Below are 16,917 nucleotides of genomic sequence, written 5' to 3'. Positions count from 1 at the left end.
AAACCAGCCCGCGCAGATTTCATGGAAGCCCGCTTGATCAGCTGCTGGCAGTTGGTGTTCTCAATCACGTCCGCGTGGAGGCTTCATATAGTGTACAGGCGCACGAATAATATACACACTTTCAGCGGCACTCAGTGTGGGTTATTTAAATACATATTTTAAGAGGGACCTGAACAAAGACGAAGGTGAGACGCAGTGGTAATTTAATTTAATTTGATATTACATATTTACTAAGCTGTTATAAAAATATTTTTATACATATAAAAAGCAACTCCAGCACTTTTTTCGTGAGGGAGTTTTTTGACAGTTGGGTTCTGTTTTTGTTCGAATTCCTTCAGGACCGACCATGGCTGAGACTGCAGCTGCTCCCGCATCCAGGCCCAAGAAGACGAAAAGCTCCAAGAAAGCGACGTCGCATCCCAAATACTCCGAGATGATCAAAGCGGCCATCGTAGCCGATCGGAGCCGCGGCGGCGCGTCGCGTCAGTCCATCCAAAAGTACGTGAAGAACCACTACAAGGTGGGAGACAACGCCGACTCCCAGATCAAACTCGCCCTGAAGCGCCTGGTGGCCAACGGGCTTCTGCGTCACACCAAGGGCATTGGTGCCTCGGGCTCCTTCAAACTGGCCAAAGCCGAGGACGCCAAGAAGCCAGAGAAACCCAAACCAGCACCCGTGAAAGCCAAGAAGCCAGCCAAAGCCGCAGCCAAGCCCAAGAAAGCCCCCAAGCCCAAGAAAGTGGCGAAATCCCCCAAGAAAACCAAGAAAGCCGCCGAGAAGAAAGTGAAGAAGGCAGTGGAGAAGAAGAAATCGCCTGTCAAAGCCAAGAAAGTTGTGAAGAAGGCGAAGGTGGCCAAACCTGCCAAGGCGAGCAAAGCCAAGAAGGTGAAAACGGCGAAACCCAAACCCAAACCCAAAACAGCGGCCAGGAGGACGGGCAAAAAGAAGTAATTTCAAATCGATCGAACTGATTCAGTGTAAATACACTTTTTGAAGCAAATGTTTTTGGTATATTGTTATTTTTGTAAGGTCTTTGATGTGCGCGGACTTCAACCCCACATTTTTACAGCGTTATCTTTCCAGAAACTTTTTTGTGCGCATTTGTGATTCTATTAAGAAGATCCCAGACAACGAAACGGCTTAACTGTTATTTATTTTAAAGATTTCTTTCTGGACATTTTTTTTTCTTTATAAAGCTGAACTTTTTTGCACACTATTATTATTCAGACATAAATATTTTGCCAATTAGATTTGTCGCTAGAAGATATATTCCTACTGTAACGTTAGGTCATTCGAGGACTGTAAAGAACAATAATAAAAAATGTCATTGTATGAAGAACAGTGCCCTATACAGAATTAACTTGTGACGTGGACTGTTGTAGTCTAGTTCCATTGCTGTCCATATAATACTGTTATTGCGCGTTATTCGCATTACTGTGCATCAATAAACTTTTCTCATTGCAAGCAGTACTTTGTCTAGTGTTTTACTGCAGCACCATGGAGAGCACATACAGTTAATGTGAGTTTAAACGAGTACCATGGCAGTGGTCTTCGGGGAGCGCACTTTCCAGCAGAGGAGAGCAAAGGGTGAAGCGCATCTTTGGTTTTGTGGGGCGTTTTGACTCTCTGCTGCTCCGCGGTGTTTGATTGGAGAACTGCAGCTGTTAGTCTCATGATGGGGCAAATGCAAATGCTTCGTTGAGATGACGTGTCAAGTGGTGTGACGTCGAAAAATATCGAAGTAAAACCAGTTTCAAACAGAAAAATACTTAAAAATCATAAAATAAAAACTCATTAATTTCAATTTAAATATGAAGTCTTTAAAAATTTCATTAAATATAGATAACACACAAGGAGTTTGGAAATGATCTGTCTTAATAATGTAGGCACTTAAACTAAAACTAATATTAATTGTAGGCTACCAAAAGACAAAACACTGGAAAAAGGCCAAATTGAGGGCCATAAAAACGAATAAAAAGATAAGCTATAACCCTGATAGTAAAAGTATTTTAAATATAAAAGTTTCATAAAACATTAACTTATAACAGTGTGAACTATGAAAAAAGGGAACTCCCCAAAAAAAAAAAAAAAAAGAACGAACATTTTAGCATAAAAAATATACACTTTGCTTATGCACACACAATAGTCTGATATTTCATTAAAAACCTGAGATTTTTTAAGACTGACTCTGGAAATAATTTGACACAAACATTTTATTATCATTAAATATTTCAGACTTCCGTCTCCAATCAAATGCGAATAGATTACTCTACAAAGTCAGACTTGTAGCTTTAGATGCTCTGTAAAACAAACAAAACAAAAAATAATTATGCTGGAGAACTTTTCCAATAATGATCGTAATTCAACTGGTTATGCTGATGATTGTAAATATATATTAAACGAAAAAGAATGCAAGCATTTTCACGCGCAGTCTCAGACTTTTTGACCCCATTACAGTACACACATTTAATCCTTTATGTTAAAACAAGTAGGCTACCTTCATTATTTGTCAACTTTCCAAAACTCACTTCAAGCATCTCTTCTCTATACATATTGCATAATGCTCCTGAAACGTGACACGGTTTCCAGTCTGAACCGTAATGAGATACAGGTTCACCAACACAAGAGGGCCTGCTCCAAACCTCCAGGACCTGATACATTCATGCATTAAAACTCAACTTATGTTACAGAAGTATATGAATTGGCTAAATAATGGGATAACCTAACCTATCAGAATAACACAATGTGTACTGTATGATTGATCCAACAGATAATCAGCTGCTTAGGTTTAATCATGTGATCAAGCGAATTACTTTACATTATCAGCATGCTGATGTATAGAGCACAGTAAACAAAAGTTACCAGAAAAAAAAGCTAGTTTATTACAAAATATTTCTATTAGAACATACAGGCTTCAATCCAAGCATCTCATTTGATGTTGAAACTGGAAGACTGAGGCTGATGAGACATGGGCCTGGGGGATTTTTAGGGCAAGTTAATACTGGCCATTAATACTGAACAAAATATAGGAATTGTGAAAATTAAACCAGGAAATTAGGACCGCCACAGTCACTTCTTTCTTTTTGAAGGAGTATCTTCACATGCAAATTCAACGTGAATGAGCAAGAAAGACCTCAGCCCTAAAACTGGCTTTAGGGTTTGCTTTTAGGCTGAAATAAATGTTAACATGCTCACAATGTCTTCAAGATAAATCAAATTCGAACAATATTATAAAAACAGTAATCCAGGCCATCCTTAACTGTCCATCCTGACCATTTCAGTCCATTATAATGGTTGAAGTAACTGTATTCAAACTGGTTATCTGGTTTTTGTAACTATACAGGAGGGCTCTAAATAGCATCAGAGCAATTAATCTTACTAAAATATTATTTAAAATACACTTTTTAACACCATCCATCCCTACTGCAATTTTAAACAATCAGAAATCATTCATCTCTACAATCAATATAGGCGAACAGAAAAGCAAGATTCTGCAAGTTTCGGTCCAGTTGAACTATTCTCAAAATCATCAATGGGTTTTGCCTTGGCTGTCTTAAAAAAGTAACACATACATTTATTTGTCAGTCATGGTCCAAACATATAAATGTCCATCTGAGGAATATGAAATGGAAATGAATGGGGACCGATGCTTATTTTGCTTTCTTTCAGCCAATTTAGAAGATGCACTTAAATATTTTCTGCTGAAATCTGTAGCATTCAACTAAAATTGAAGGGAACGGTTCACTCAAATGAAAAATCTGCTGAAAATGTACTTATCCGCAGTTCTTTATCAGTACAGATTTGAAGAAACGTAGCATTGCATTACTTGCTCACCAATGGATCCTCTGTAGTGAATGGGTGCCATCAGAATAAGAGTCCAAACAGCTGATAAAAACATCACAATAATCCACAAATAATGCATGCTTGTATATCGTTAATATTTATATATTTTTGCTTTATCTTGTGAAAAACAAATCTCGTCTGAATCAGGAGAGAAATATGTATAGTTTAAACAATGTTTACAGTCCAAAAGAGGTCTAATGAAATATGTGGGTGGATATTGATGAGAGGAAAACAGAGAATAGACTTCTTCACTGGAGGAAGCGTTATAATAGATTATGGACTCATATTTCGGCCAGAAATAATGGTTCCCAGATTTATTACAAACATACAGCTTTTTGTTTCACAAGATGTTAATTGATGTACTGGATCGGTGTGGATTATCCTGATGTTTTTATCAGCTGTTTGGACTCTCATTCTGACGGCTTGGGCCGTCATCTTGGGACGGCCTGAGTCAGTTGTCAGGTAATGAACTACTCCTTTAATTTCTATTTTACCCAGAACATTTTGAGAGGGGGAATGATAAATTACATTTAAGTGCATTTCCTGTACTGGGTTTTTGACGTAAAACTCAAAAACCGACCTCGACGTTGAGATGCCTTTGAACACACACTTCAGAAACAGAATATGAATTCACATGGAATATATTTATGATCCACACTGACTTCCCAAGCTATTCCATACAATCCAAAACGTAACCTTTTAATTAATTTCTTAATATTGTTCCCCTCAAAACATGATGAAAAAAATGTCTCTTGTGTCGCCCAATGTCAGTAAAACAGTAAGCAAAGCATGTGCAATATTTTAGTCCAGCTGAGAAGAAACAAACAAACATCTGCTTAATTGTGTTGTTGTCACTGTAACTAGTAGAGCTTCATGCCCTTGTTAAGCCACAGTGACTCAGTAAGGCCAAGACAGAGCGCAGGAAACGAGTGAGTGTGTGTTTATCTGCATGTATTGTGAGAGAACGCGAGTTTCTGCATCATTTGTGTCGGCTAAAGGCTCTGTACAGAGCGAAGCCCAGCATGGCAGCTATTGTGGTTCCCAGAGTCACACGCAGCCAGAAAGACATGCTGCTCATGTCTGATCCGTTCAGGTGCCTGCAGACAAGAAGAGAGATTTAAATACACTCAGTATTGCTGATGACCTTGGTGACACACATCCAGCCAAGCAGGCTCATTTTAGTCTGGCATCTGCAAATTTTTGAAGTCAACAGGCAACGTTTGTAACCCATTTTATTCAACAGAAATATTGACTAGTGGCATGTGATATTCAATTAAAAAAGTAAGTAATTTTTTGGTAAACAGGAATTAATTGTATTGTAAAAAAAGTGGTTGTAACAATAAGACGACTTGGCAACATCAAGCCGAAAAACAAAAGCAGTTCCAAAGTCGGAGGGATTCATTAGTTTTTATATTCATTCTTTAAAATGTAGTAGCAGCCTACAAAATAATTTAAATGGTTAGGTTTAATTTTGATTAAAAAACTAACATAGCAGCGTAAAAATAAATCGCTAAGAATTAATTTATAAAGATATATAAAATTTAAATTATAAATGAAACATGTATACATTTAGTTATATTTTTTTTACTGTAAAATATATGTACTTACGGGTACATGGCAGCCCAGGTGAGCTTGCTGTAAATGTGTGTGTGAGTGTGTGTGAGCAGCGTGGAGAATCGGAGAGGTGAAGGCAGCCGATGTTTGTAACAAAACTCAGACGGGCTCATCCCATGATGCTGTTTGACTTCTATCAGATCAGCTTTGGAGCCCACAACCACACATGGGATCCCACTGTCCATGTAGTGCTGCTACAGAGCAACAAAACACAAATAAACTTCACTGAAAGTCATCGAAACAGATAGTTTACGCTTGTAAACGAACTACTGAAATTTCTGCATTTGTTCAAAGTAAAAAAAATTAAATGCAGTAAAAACAGTAATATTGTGAAATTATTAGAATACAAAACAACTGTTTTCTATTTGAATATATTTTTATATATTTAAAATTGCATCACAGAAATAAGCTGCACTGTTTTCCATGAGTTAACTAAAGCCCAACTAAAAGTGCATGAATTTCATGAGAAATAAATAACTCGCATCATATACTATTCACTGACAGATATCAGGTTGTGCGAGGTCATTATGGTTTATTAAATCAGAGGGATGATCCAATCTTAATGTGGTTAATGAGTGAGGCGTGTGTCAGAGTTTGTCACACATTACTCCAGAACTAAAACATCTTGTGCATGTGTGGAGGTTTCGTACCTTATAAATACTAGCGCAGTAGTTGAAGGAGTCCGGGACGCTGACATCATACATGAGACACGCCACATCACACGCTGCATCGGCTGCTTTTAGAAACTCTGTTTCCACGTCCACCTCCTCCAGCTGCGAGGAGTAACACGCATGTCAGCCGGGAGCCAATAAACTAGGGTTTGTGTAAAGCTTGAGATGGCACTTACGATGAGGTACTTGTCCTGATTGGCTATTGAGACTGTGTTGATGGCGTATATGGTGGGGGGACCGGGGTCACGCTCGCTTCTCTGAAAATACACAAAATAGATCATATTTGGTAGATCTAACCAAGACTATTGGGAGTTGCAAAGTACATAAATATGACGTGGACAGAATATAAACTGTGGTTAGATACCAGAGGTAAAGCATGAAAACCTCTTTCTAGATTAAAACACAAGCACTATTTTGTAACCATATTAATATTACTGCTATTTTTTTATTGTAAAAACCCTGTTTTTTATGTTTCATTGTACAATAAAAAAAAAAATTCTGATTATGATAAAGATGTACTTTTTTCATTGCATTCATAAAAAAAAAATATATATATATATTAGGGGTGTAACGGTTCACAAAATTCACGGTTCGGTTCGCTACAATACACTGGTGTCACGGTTCGGTACGGTTCGGTACGTTTTAGATACAGCAAAAAGAAAAAATTGGCAGATAAATTTCCTTGATTTTTAAAAAAGGTCTGTCTGAAATGGGCTCGTGAAGGAATATTGTAACGGGTCTCAATTACATTAAGCATGTTCTTAAAACCTAGGCGCTCGCTCACTCAGTACGCGCTGAAGGCTCGTTGCAAAATGGCTAATGCGTTTAACAGACCAGAAATAGAAGATCCTCCAATAACCAACAGGTCTGGTGTTTGGGTGCACTTTGGATTCCCTGTAAGCTATAATGGTGATGATAGAATGAATGGTAAATAGTAAGGTCTCATATCCGCGGCTATAACGTAAATGTAGCCTACCAATCGCCATGGTGATGTCTTTTGCCCTGTTTGAATCCGTTGGAAAGTCTGTCTAAATGCTGCGGGGATAGTTTGTTGCGTGTATGTTTCTCCTTTTTTTCGTCTTTTCCCAGATACTGACACACTAAGGTGATGTCGGCGTAAATGAGTTGACATGTTTCAAGTATTCCCGCTGGTGTTTTATTTTTTTTGTATTCCCGCTGGTGTAGCCTAGATGCGACATATCGTTGTTTTTTTTATCCACCACTCTCTTGCCATCACCATTATAGCTTACAGGGAATCCAAAGTGCACCCAAACACCAGACCTGTTGGTTATTGGAGGATCTTCTATTTCTGATCTGTTAAACGCATTGGCCATTTTGCAACGAGCCTTCAGCGCGTAACGTTACTGAATGAGCGAGCGCCTGACTGAGTAGCCTAACATAAACATATAAGTTGGTGTTTTTTTCTTCTTCGGGGGTGTCAGGGGCGTTGCCCGTTACGTCGTTTGGGTTATTGGGCTACCTTGTTGAACGCATATCATCATATTTCACAATTTTTTTTATTTTCCAAATATAATTAATTAGTCCAACGAACCGTTCGGTCCATAATGCGTACCGCATACCGAACCGAAAGCCTCGTACCGAACGATTCAATACGAATACGCGTATCGTTACACCCCTAATATAAATATATATATATATATATATATTTTTTTTTTTTTTTTTTTAGTTAGTTTAATTAGTTTTTAATTGTATTTTAATTTTAATTGTATTTTATTTACAGAGTTCATAAAAATCTAACTGGTATATAAAAAAATATATATAGAAATAAAAAATATATTAAGCATTAAATATGTTCGGATTGTCTCTAATTAGACTGCATTTTTTTTATAGTGTTCATATAAATCCCAAAAAATATATAAATATATGAAATACTATATATATTTCTGATTGGCTCTGATTTGAAGGCAGTTTGTTCTGATTGGCTTTATGTCGTATTCTGGAAAGTTAAATTACAAACAGGGGTTTTTCTTTCAAATCATTCTCTCACCTCAGTGCTTCGCTGCAGAAAAGCTTGGAGGAAGTCGGTCTTTCCTGTTCCGCGTGGACCGATCACTTTGCAGAGGAACACGGTGCGCTGGGTTTGTTTCTTCTCCAGGTCTAATGCCTTTTCTCGTGTTACTAACATGCACAGAGAAAAAGACAGAAAGACTCTTCAGAATCCTTGTGATCAAACACATGTGGGGTTTAAAGCAGGACTGTGAGAGGATCTCATTACCTGTGATGGCCGAGGTCTGGGACTCTCGCTCCATTAGAATGGGATACCCAAGGTGACCGAGATGCTCCAAACACCGGTGGACATCCAAATAAGCGGATAACCTGCGGTTTATTCAAGAACACATCAAATATAAAATCATTACTACCAAACTGGGTGAGTGTAATAATGATATTCCAATTAATTTAAGTGAATCATACACATACAGCGCAACATGTGACAAAAACATGACTCAAGAAGTGAATCATAATTATACAGAACAACCCATGCAGCATGATTCACAAACAAATGACTCGTACCGATTCTTTTTAGTGAATCATAATTATACAGCACAACATATGTAGTATTTGGGCTGCACAATTAATCAAAATTTTAATCGCAATTACAATTATGGATGCCACAATTACATAATCTTTCAAAGCGGCAATTTATAATTTGTAGAAACCAATCCCATGTATATTTGACATTTGAGGCTTAATACTACAGAGAAACACTAAAGGTTTTTCAGTTAAGAGTGTTTTCAGCTTGTTTATTTTCATATAAAAATACTGCATGCAGTTGCATCAAACAATGGTTTAAACATCATTCAATGTAAATTGTGATAATCGTAATTAATAATCGCGATTAGGGATGGGACGATAACCGGTTTTATTGATAACCGTGATAAAATGTGCTGAAGGTTAGTAATATCGTTTAAAAATGAATTATCATTAAAACCATGTTTGATTATCGCGGTTTTAATAACTCACTATTAAATCATGTCCAGCCAGCAACAGTCTGACGCAAGCGCAGCGCACAATGTTTTTTTTGTTTTTTTTCGAGAAGGAATGGCGAAAGTCAGTGACTTTTCTATGCTTTTCTATGCTTCTACACTTTTCATTGTAAGGAAGGAAATGCCACAGAATTTAATCTTTCTTTAAATTAAGTGCATAGAGTTGCTTGTTTTATTAGTTGTTTGTTGATTATTAAATATAAAACTTGCTGAAATGTTTTCAGTGTGAGCATCAACTATTTTTGAACACTTTCATCTCGTTTCAACAAAACCGTGATAATATTGATAATTGTGATAATTTTAGTCACTATAATCGTGATATTAAATTTTCATACCGTCCCATCCCTAATCGCGATTACAATTTCAAGGGAATAATTGACGATTATGATTTTTGTCATAATCAAGTAGCCCTATGTAGTATGATTCAAATACAAATAACACTTATGAACAGTTTTTTTTGTGAATCGTAAACATATGACACAACAAGTGAAGTCTAATTCATGAAAAATGACTCGCACGAAGCAGTACTTTCTAGTGAATCATAAACAAACACTGCAGTGCTACCAGTGTTGTCTGATTCACAAGTAAATTATTGTTATGAACTGGTTCTTTTAAGTGAATCATAAACATATAGTGCAATCAATGCAGCCTGATTCACAATCAAATGACTTGATTTTGTTTTTTATACATTGTAAACATATGGCACAACCAGTGTAGTCTGAATCATGAAAAATGACTCATATGAGCCAGTACTTTTTAGTGAATCATTAACATAGTGTGGAAACACTGTAGTCTGAATCACAAACAAATGAATCTTATGAACTGGCTCTTTTTTTAGGAAATGATAAAACATTCAGCTCAAGCAGTGTACTCTGATTAACAAACAAATAACTCTTATGAATTGATTCTTTTAAGCATACAGAGTAATTCACATTACTCTTAATCTTATTAACAGGTTTTAATACAATCATGAATTAAACACTGTAGTCTGATTCACAATAAAATGACTCCTATGAAGCCACTGTAGCCCGAATCGCAAACAAATGACCAACTTTTTTTTATTTTTTTGAGTGCATCACAAACACACAGAGCAACCAGTCTCTGATTCACAAACAAATGACTCATTCGATCGAGTCATTTTAATGAATCATTCTAAAAAGAGTTGCTGCATGATTCAATCTGGTGATTCACTGAAAGAAATCAACAAGAGCAGTACTTCCAGTGATGAAATATATTAAACTAATCAAATCAGAGTTGAATCAATATGAGAAATGTATATTACCAGAATATCATTATCAGAAACCAAACTGATTGTTTTTGATGCCTTAATGAGAAAAATGATCTATTTTGACTCACATCCACTGGCAGAAGTACCCGTGCTGTGAGATGTAGTTTTCGTCTGATAAGGAGACGTTACTGTACACTTCCGGGCCCCAGGGCATGTAGGGTAAAACACTAAACAGATTCTTCAGCTCAGCGGGAGAGAGCGCTGAATCCTTATCCTGCAGGAGGAGAGTCACAATCATCAGCCCGACGAACCTCTAATCATGCAAAGTTGATTAGAGGATCAGATGTGAGAGCTCACCTCGTCATACTTATCAAACAGCTTCTGGAGGAACTGATGACCCAGATGATTCAGCTCCGTTGTGCAACCCACCGATACTCGTAACCTGAAACACACACATACTGGTCACTTCAATACTGGATTTTGTTCATGCACTCACATGCTCTCACATGCACAGACGTACGGTGGATAGAGGTAGTCATCAGTCAACTCGAGCGTGTCATCGTAGCCAAATTTACGCAGGATGGTCCAGGTGGTTTCATGACGTCCCCTCTGGATAAAGAGAGTGTTCAAGAACAAGAAACCTATGGAAAACACACAAACACATGTGTGAGAGTGAGTGGGCATCATTAATTATGGACATATGTGTAAAGTGTGTTACCGTTGAGAGTGAGTCCGTTGTCCTGGACTCCATCACTGGTGTTCTTCCACACGACTGTCTTCACGTCCTCTAGAGCCTGAGGAGCCAGTGGGTTCCCGAAACATAATTTCTACACACACAAACATTTTCATACAAATCAATAGTATATTTATGCATATTATTTGAATATGTTTACTTAGTGTTTAATTATAAGCAATTAACATTACATAACATAACACAACTCTTCACATGACAATCGGTTTGGAGAATGAATGAAATTAAGTACCGTAACTATAATGTATCAATTTGATAACTATGAGGGAATTTTTTTTTTTTATGGTATTATATATATATATATATATATATATATATATGAGAGAGAGAGAGAGAGAGAGAGAGAGAGAGAAACAGATATAAAACAAACCTACTGAAACAGTGTTAAAAACTCTTTAAAAAAAAAAAAGTAAAAAAAAAAAAAAAAAAAAAAGTTAAAATTTTAAAACTATATACTGACACACTGATATTTTTTTCATTAAAAAAATGACATTCAGAAATGTTAACTAAAATAAAACTTTTTTCATTTAAATAAAAAAGTCATGTTCAAAAGTTCCAAAATGTTTAAAAGTACAAATTCAGAATGTATTTTTTTTTAAATCAGAAAATGACAAACGTTCCCTTTGCAATTAACAAACAAAAGTTTAGATTAAAAAAAAAAAAAAACTCAAATCTAAATAGAAATATTACAAAAAGCAATACAATTGAAAGAAAATTAAAAATTGTAAACTACTGTATATTTGAAAATAATAAATGACTATAAATGAAAACTGAAAATCTAAAAATAAAAACTAATTTAAATAGTACATAAATAAAACAAAAATATCACTTAAAGACAACAAAACACCACAAAACTAAATTCTTTGATTTAATAAACTCTTAATAAAGGCCTCAGTAGTTTGTTTATGATTTAACAGTATGTGAGCGACCTCGGCTGTATTCAAGGAGAGAGTTAGTTAAGTTAAAGTTTTCTAATTTGATCTTGGATAGGACTGTAAACTATTCAAATTTCCACCATTGCTGGATGTTCATATTTGTCTGAAGACAAGATTTTGAGTCTGTCTTTAATAGGAAATTTCGCTGCTGAGAAATTTAAAGATGCTGCAATGCCAAAATCCAAGCATTGGCTTCTGCAGTGAAAACTGAACTATAATGAGGAATCTTTGCTGCGCTTTTCTGATGGTTCACCACAAAGCCAGTTGAAACAAGATCTTCAGTCTCTGACATCTGCATATATTGGGATTTATGATGGATAACTTTCTCTAATACTTCAAAGTTGTTTGGGGTAATCATTTGGATGAGTTTGAGATTTTTTGTTTCTCATTAGATCCATGATTATGAATGCTTTTTTAATACTCCAGCAAGGAATACAACAAAAGTGTGTTTGACTTAGTACATTAAAATCAACTTTTATATTTTCCAGATGGGGTTTAATGCGCAATCTGAAGGGACGAATACTCTTTGATTTAGTTTTTTTTGTCTAAAGTGAAAAAACCGATTGGTACGCCTGATTATATTTGTTTGTGGATAACTTTGTTCTGAAGTTACTGATTCTCTTGTTTGCTCACCTGAAAGCAGTTGAGTTCAGCGTCACTGAGGATGTGATCATTATCCTGATCAGAGATACTGAAGATCCGACTCAGAGCTCGAACGCACTGCGGCTTCAGCTGCACAACACACACACACCAACATTCAGACATCTTCTATAAACTCATAAGATGAAGCCTGGCAGACATGTAGCAGTGTGTGTGTGTGTACCTGTTTGTCTTCAGGGTCGTAGAGCGGAGCAGTCGGGTGCAGAACGGCCTTCTGGGCGTAATAAAAGAGCTCAGAAATATTCTTCAGATTCTTAGCTGAGCACTGCACACACAAATACATCATCATATATATTATATCATACATTCATAAACAGTATTTTTGGCCAAAGATGCCATCTAGGTAGAAAGCAGACTAGGTTTTAAGAAAAAAAACATTATATTTTTAATATTGAATACAGCATCAGTAACCAAAAACACAATTGGAGTTTCAATATAGACAAACCGCAACATTCACAAAGCAAACCATCCTCTCCAGTTTGCTAAATTAACTTGATATAACATAATATAGAATATTTATATTCTCCATTTATAAATAGAATTCTTAAAGGTACAGGTGTAAAAACAGTGTCAGGTCAGAGAGCGGCTGAAAAATGGTCATGAAAAATGTCTATATTTCATTTTCTATAGCGAGGAATCTTGTCTAATTTTTTTTAGATGACTTCAAGAGACAATTCAATTTAAAAAGTGGGATAAATGACCTCTTACACACATTCATATCTGAAATATATGTGTGAAATGTGTCATTTGAGTTTGTGCGGTGAGCGGTTCGAACCTCTACACAGGTCTCAATCTCTGAAAACTGGTTCATGATTGGCAGGATGGTTTCCATGGAGCTGCCGGAGCGCAGGTCGGACTTGTTGCCCACGAGGATGATGGGAATCCTACGGCAACAAAAAGAGACATTTTTTATGGAACGCCTAAAAAAATGCAGATGCACTCACGTAAGAACAGAAATCAAAAACATACTTGTTTCCTTTCTCAGCACCACCGTTCACCAGCGGAATCCACTTAGTCCTGATCTGAGAGAACAAACAGGATCAAATCAGTTCAGGGAAAATAAATAAAGAGACTAAATAATACAGATAATGTTCAGTTGATAACCTTGTCAATGGTTTCCTCTTGTGTGACATCATAAACCACACACACAACATTGGCCTACAAATGAGAAAACAATCATTTAAAATTCATGTAATAATTACACACACACGCATTTATTTAATCAAAAATACATGTTTATATTTAATACATAGTGAAATATTACTGATTCGATGCTCAAGAAATAATTCTTTATTTTTACTATAAATGTTGAAAATTACTATAAATGTTTTTGTTTAATAATATTCGTGGAGACAGTCATACACAACCATTAAAACATAATAATAAAAATAATCATTATTTAACTAAATAAAACATTTTACTCAGCAGCGATGCATTAAAGTGATGAAAAGTGACAGTAACAACATTTATCATGTTACGAGACGTTTCTATTTCAAATAAATGCTGTTCTTTCGAACTTTCTATTCGTCATAGAATCCTGAAAAAACAACGCATCACTGTTTCCATAAAAATATGAAGCAGCACAACAATGTTCTCAACACTGATAATGATCAGAAATGTATCTTGAGCAGCAAATCATCATGTTAGAATAATTTCTGAAGATCATATGAAGACTGGAGTAATAATGCTGAAAATACAGCTTCGATCACAACAATAAATGACATTTCAAAATATATTCATATATAATACAGTTGTTTTACATTTGGATAATATTTTAGTGTTCTTATTGTATTTTTGTCAAATTAATGCAGTTGTGGTTACAGCTGGTTAGGACAAAAACTATGAATATCATGAAAGAGACGTGATTTATGGCTTGTTATATACAAACAAGAACAGGAGGCTCCTCACCTTCACGATTTCCTCCCGCAAAACTTCATCAGACTGTTCACTTTCTGTAGAGAGATAATAAGTGTTAATAAAATACTACAGGGCACATATTATATCATTCAACACACACACACACACACCTGAATAGTCGACTATATGTGTGGGCACTTTCTCAGGCGTGACGTCGGCTGGTATGGTGATCTCTTCTGCTCGGAGAGGAACCTGACGACACAAACACATCACGAGCGTCATCTTACTGCATCAGAGAAACACACACCAGAGAGGCTCATGGGTAAACTCACCTTCTCAGGAAACTCCTCTCCAACCAGAGACATGATGAGAGAGGTCTTTCCCACTTTGGCTACAGGGAAACAAAGGATGGGAAAATATGAAATCTCAATAAAAACGTTCCCACAGTTTATCTGACTCCCGCCACTGCTGTGATTTCTGGTTTTATTCAAGTGTTTCCAATCCTTCATATGTGATGTATCGGGGTAAAACTCTACTTCTGTAACTTCTATAATTGTTGTTATAAATGTATCATGGTTTGCACAAACATATGTAGCGGCACAGCTGTTTTCTACAATGGCGCTTTAGTATCATGTTGAAATTTTTTTTTTTCTAAGATTACGAGATTAAAGTCGTAATATTTTAAGAATAAAGCTGAAATATTACGAGAATAAAGTCGAAATGTTTTGAGAATAAAGTCGTAATAGGCCTACTACGAGAATAAAGTCGAAATGTTTCGAGAATAATGTCGAAATACTACGAGAATAAAGTCGAAATAATACAAGAATAAAGTCAAAATATTTCGTGAATAAAGCCGAAATATTACGAGAATAAAGTCTAAATGTTTTGAGAAAAAAGTCGAAATACTACGAGAATAATGCCGAAATATTACAAGACTAAAGTTGAAATGTTTTGAGAATAAAGTCAAAATTTTTCCTGAGTTAATTTTCAGATATTTGGAATTTTCACAAAGAAAACTGTTTAATTTAATGAATTGTTTCACATAAATACATCGATCTGATCATTAAAGAACTTTAAAAACACATTATTGTAAGACACATAATTTAATGTAATATGACTTTATTCTCGTAGTATTTTGACTTTATTCTCGAAACATTTCGACTTTATTCTCGAAACATTTCGACTTTATTCTCGAAACATTTCGACTTTATTCTCGTAGTAGGCCTATTACGACTTTATTCTCAAAACATTACAACTTTATTCTCTAAGTATTTCGACTTTAATCTCAGAATTTTTTTTTCTTCAATGTGGCACTAAAACACCATCGTAGTTTTCAACATTGATAATATTATTAAATGTTTCTTGAGCAGCAAATCAGCATATCAGTTTCTGAAGGATATTTCCATCCACAGTATTGTTATCAGATTTTCTCTGTGAATACGTGCATTGTGTCACAGGTGCTGCAGGATCTGTTTACTCTTCAGCTTCTTTTGATGTTTGACTAGGCACAAACTCCACACCTTGATAGTTACCATGCCAACACCTTCATTATTAATCACTGGCCGAACAATCAATGAACAGATTTCGCCATTCACATACAAACACACACACACAAATATATATATATATATATATATATACACACACACACTATATATATATATATATATATATATATATATATATATATATATATATATATCTACAAGAAATAAATCTAAGCAAAATTACTCTCAAAACCTTCATGCAAAACAAATAACAAAGTGGCGAATAAATATACTACCGTCTACTGAATACAGTGCACATGAAAGTGTGTAATGAGTTTTAATATGCATTTATCTGAATATGTAATAAAGCAGGTGTTTAATTAACCGATATTTACTGTCTAATTACATTTCTGAACTGTCATTGGCCTGTTTAAACAACATGCTCAATATATAATAAAGTACATTTTCGTGTGTTCTGATTTAACATACAAAACTCATAAATAGAGCACTAAATGAGTCGATAATTCTAGAGTTCAGCGCGTTTACTTCAAATCATTTCTACAGCAGTTCAAGGTGAGGTTTAGCGCTCTCTAATCATGCTAACTTTCATTAAACTCTCACATTTAATTCCCTTGATATTTAAGAGAAGCAATATCTTACGTTCCCCCAACATCAGAATCCGGACATCGCGTTTCATTTCAACCCGCTCTCTATTGAACTCTCGGTAAACTTCAAATTCAATTCAAAGCTCGGTGCTACTAGTTTCTGGCTAGCCCCATTACATCCAAAGAAACTGTCACCGCTACAGACTTCCGGTTGGAGCCCAAATGGAGCGCCCTCTACCGTTAATTTCCTTCGCTTTTTC

The 16,917-nt window shown here is 35.7% G+C and overlaps 2 protein-coding genes across 2 annotated transcripts; one reads left to right on the top strand and one right to left on the bottom strand.

Moving 5' to 3' along the window:
* Positions 1-28: 28 nt before the first annotated feature.
* On the top strand, positions 29-1,468 carry LOC132116342 (histone H1.0-like). The gene is made up of 2 exons (XM_059525140.1): positions 29-185; positions 339-1,468. The coding sequence occupies exon 2, from the start codon at positions 347-349 to the stop codon at positions 950-952; it is 606 nt and encodes a 201-aa protein (XP_059381123.1). The 5' UTR covers positions 29-185; positions 339-346; the 3' UTR covers positions 953-1,468.
* A 3,162-nt stretch (positions 1,469-4,630) lies between these two features.
* Positions 4,631-16,872, bottom strand: rhot2 (ras homolog family member T2). Its single transcript, XM_059525137.1, has 19 exons — positions 16,713-16,872; positions 14,898-14,956; positions 14,736-14,817; positions 14,617-14,660; positions 13,813-13,866; positions 13,678-13,730; positions 13,484-13,592; positions 12,872-12,973; positions 12,682-12,780; positions 11,081-11,189; positions 10,883-11,003; positions 10,720-10,804; positions 10,491-10,636; positions 8,366-8,466; positions 8,138-8,268; positions 6,306-6,386; positions 6,109-6,231; positions 5,453-5,652; positions 4,631-4,941 (listed from the first exon to the last, which is right to left on the bottom strand). The coding sequence occupies exons 1-19, from the start codon at positions 16,747-16,749 to the stop codon at positions 4,824-4,826; spliced, it is 1,854 nt and encodes a 617-aa protein (XP_059381120.1). The 5' UTR covers positions 16,750-16,872; the 3' UTR covers positions 4,631-4,823.
* Positions 16,873-16,917: the final 45 nt, after the last annotated feature.

This window comes from Carassius carassius, chromosome 35 (assembly GCF_963082965.1).
Source record: "Carassius carassius chromosome 35, fCarCar2.1, whole genome shotgun sequence".
In the NCBI taxonomy this organism is placed as follows: Eukaryota; Metazoa; Chordata; class Actinopteri; order Cypriniformes; family Cyprinidae; genus Carassius; species Carassius carassius.
The sequence above is the reverse complement of the archived record's forward strand: the minus strand, read 5'-3'. Positions and strand labels throughout refer to the sequence as shown.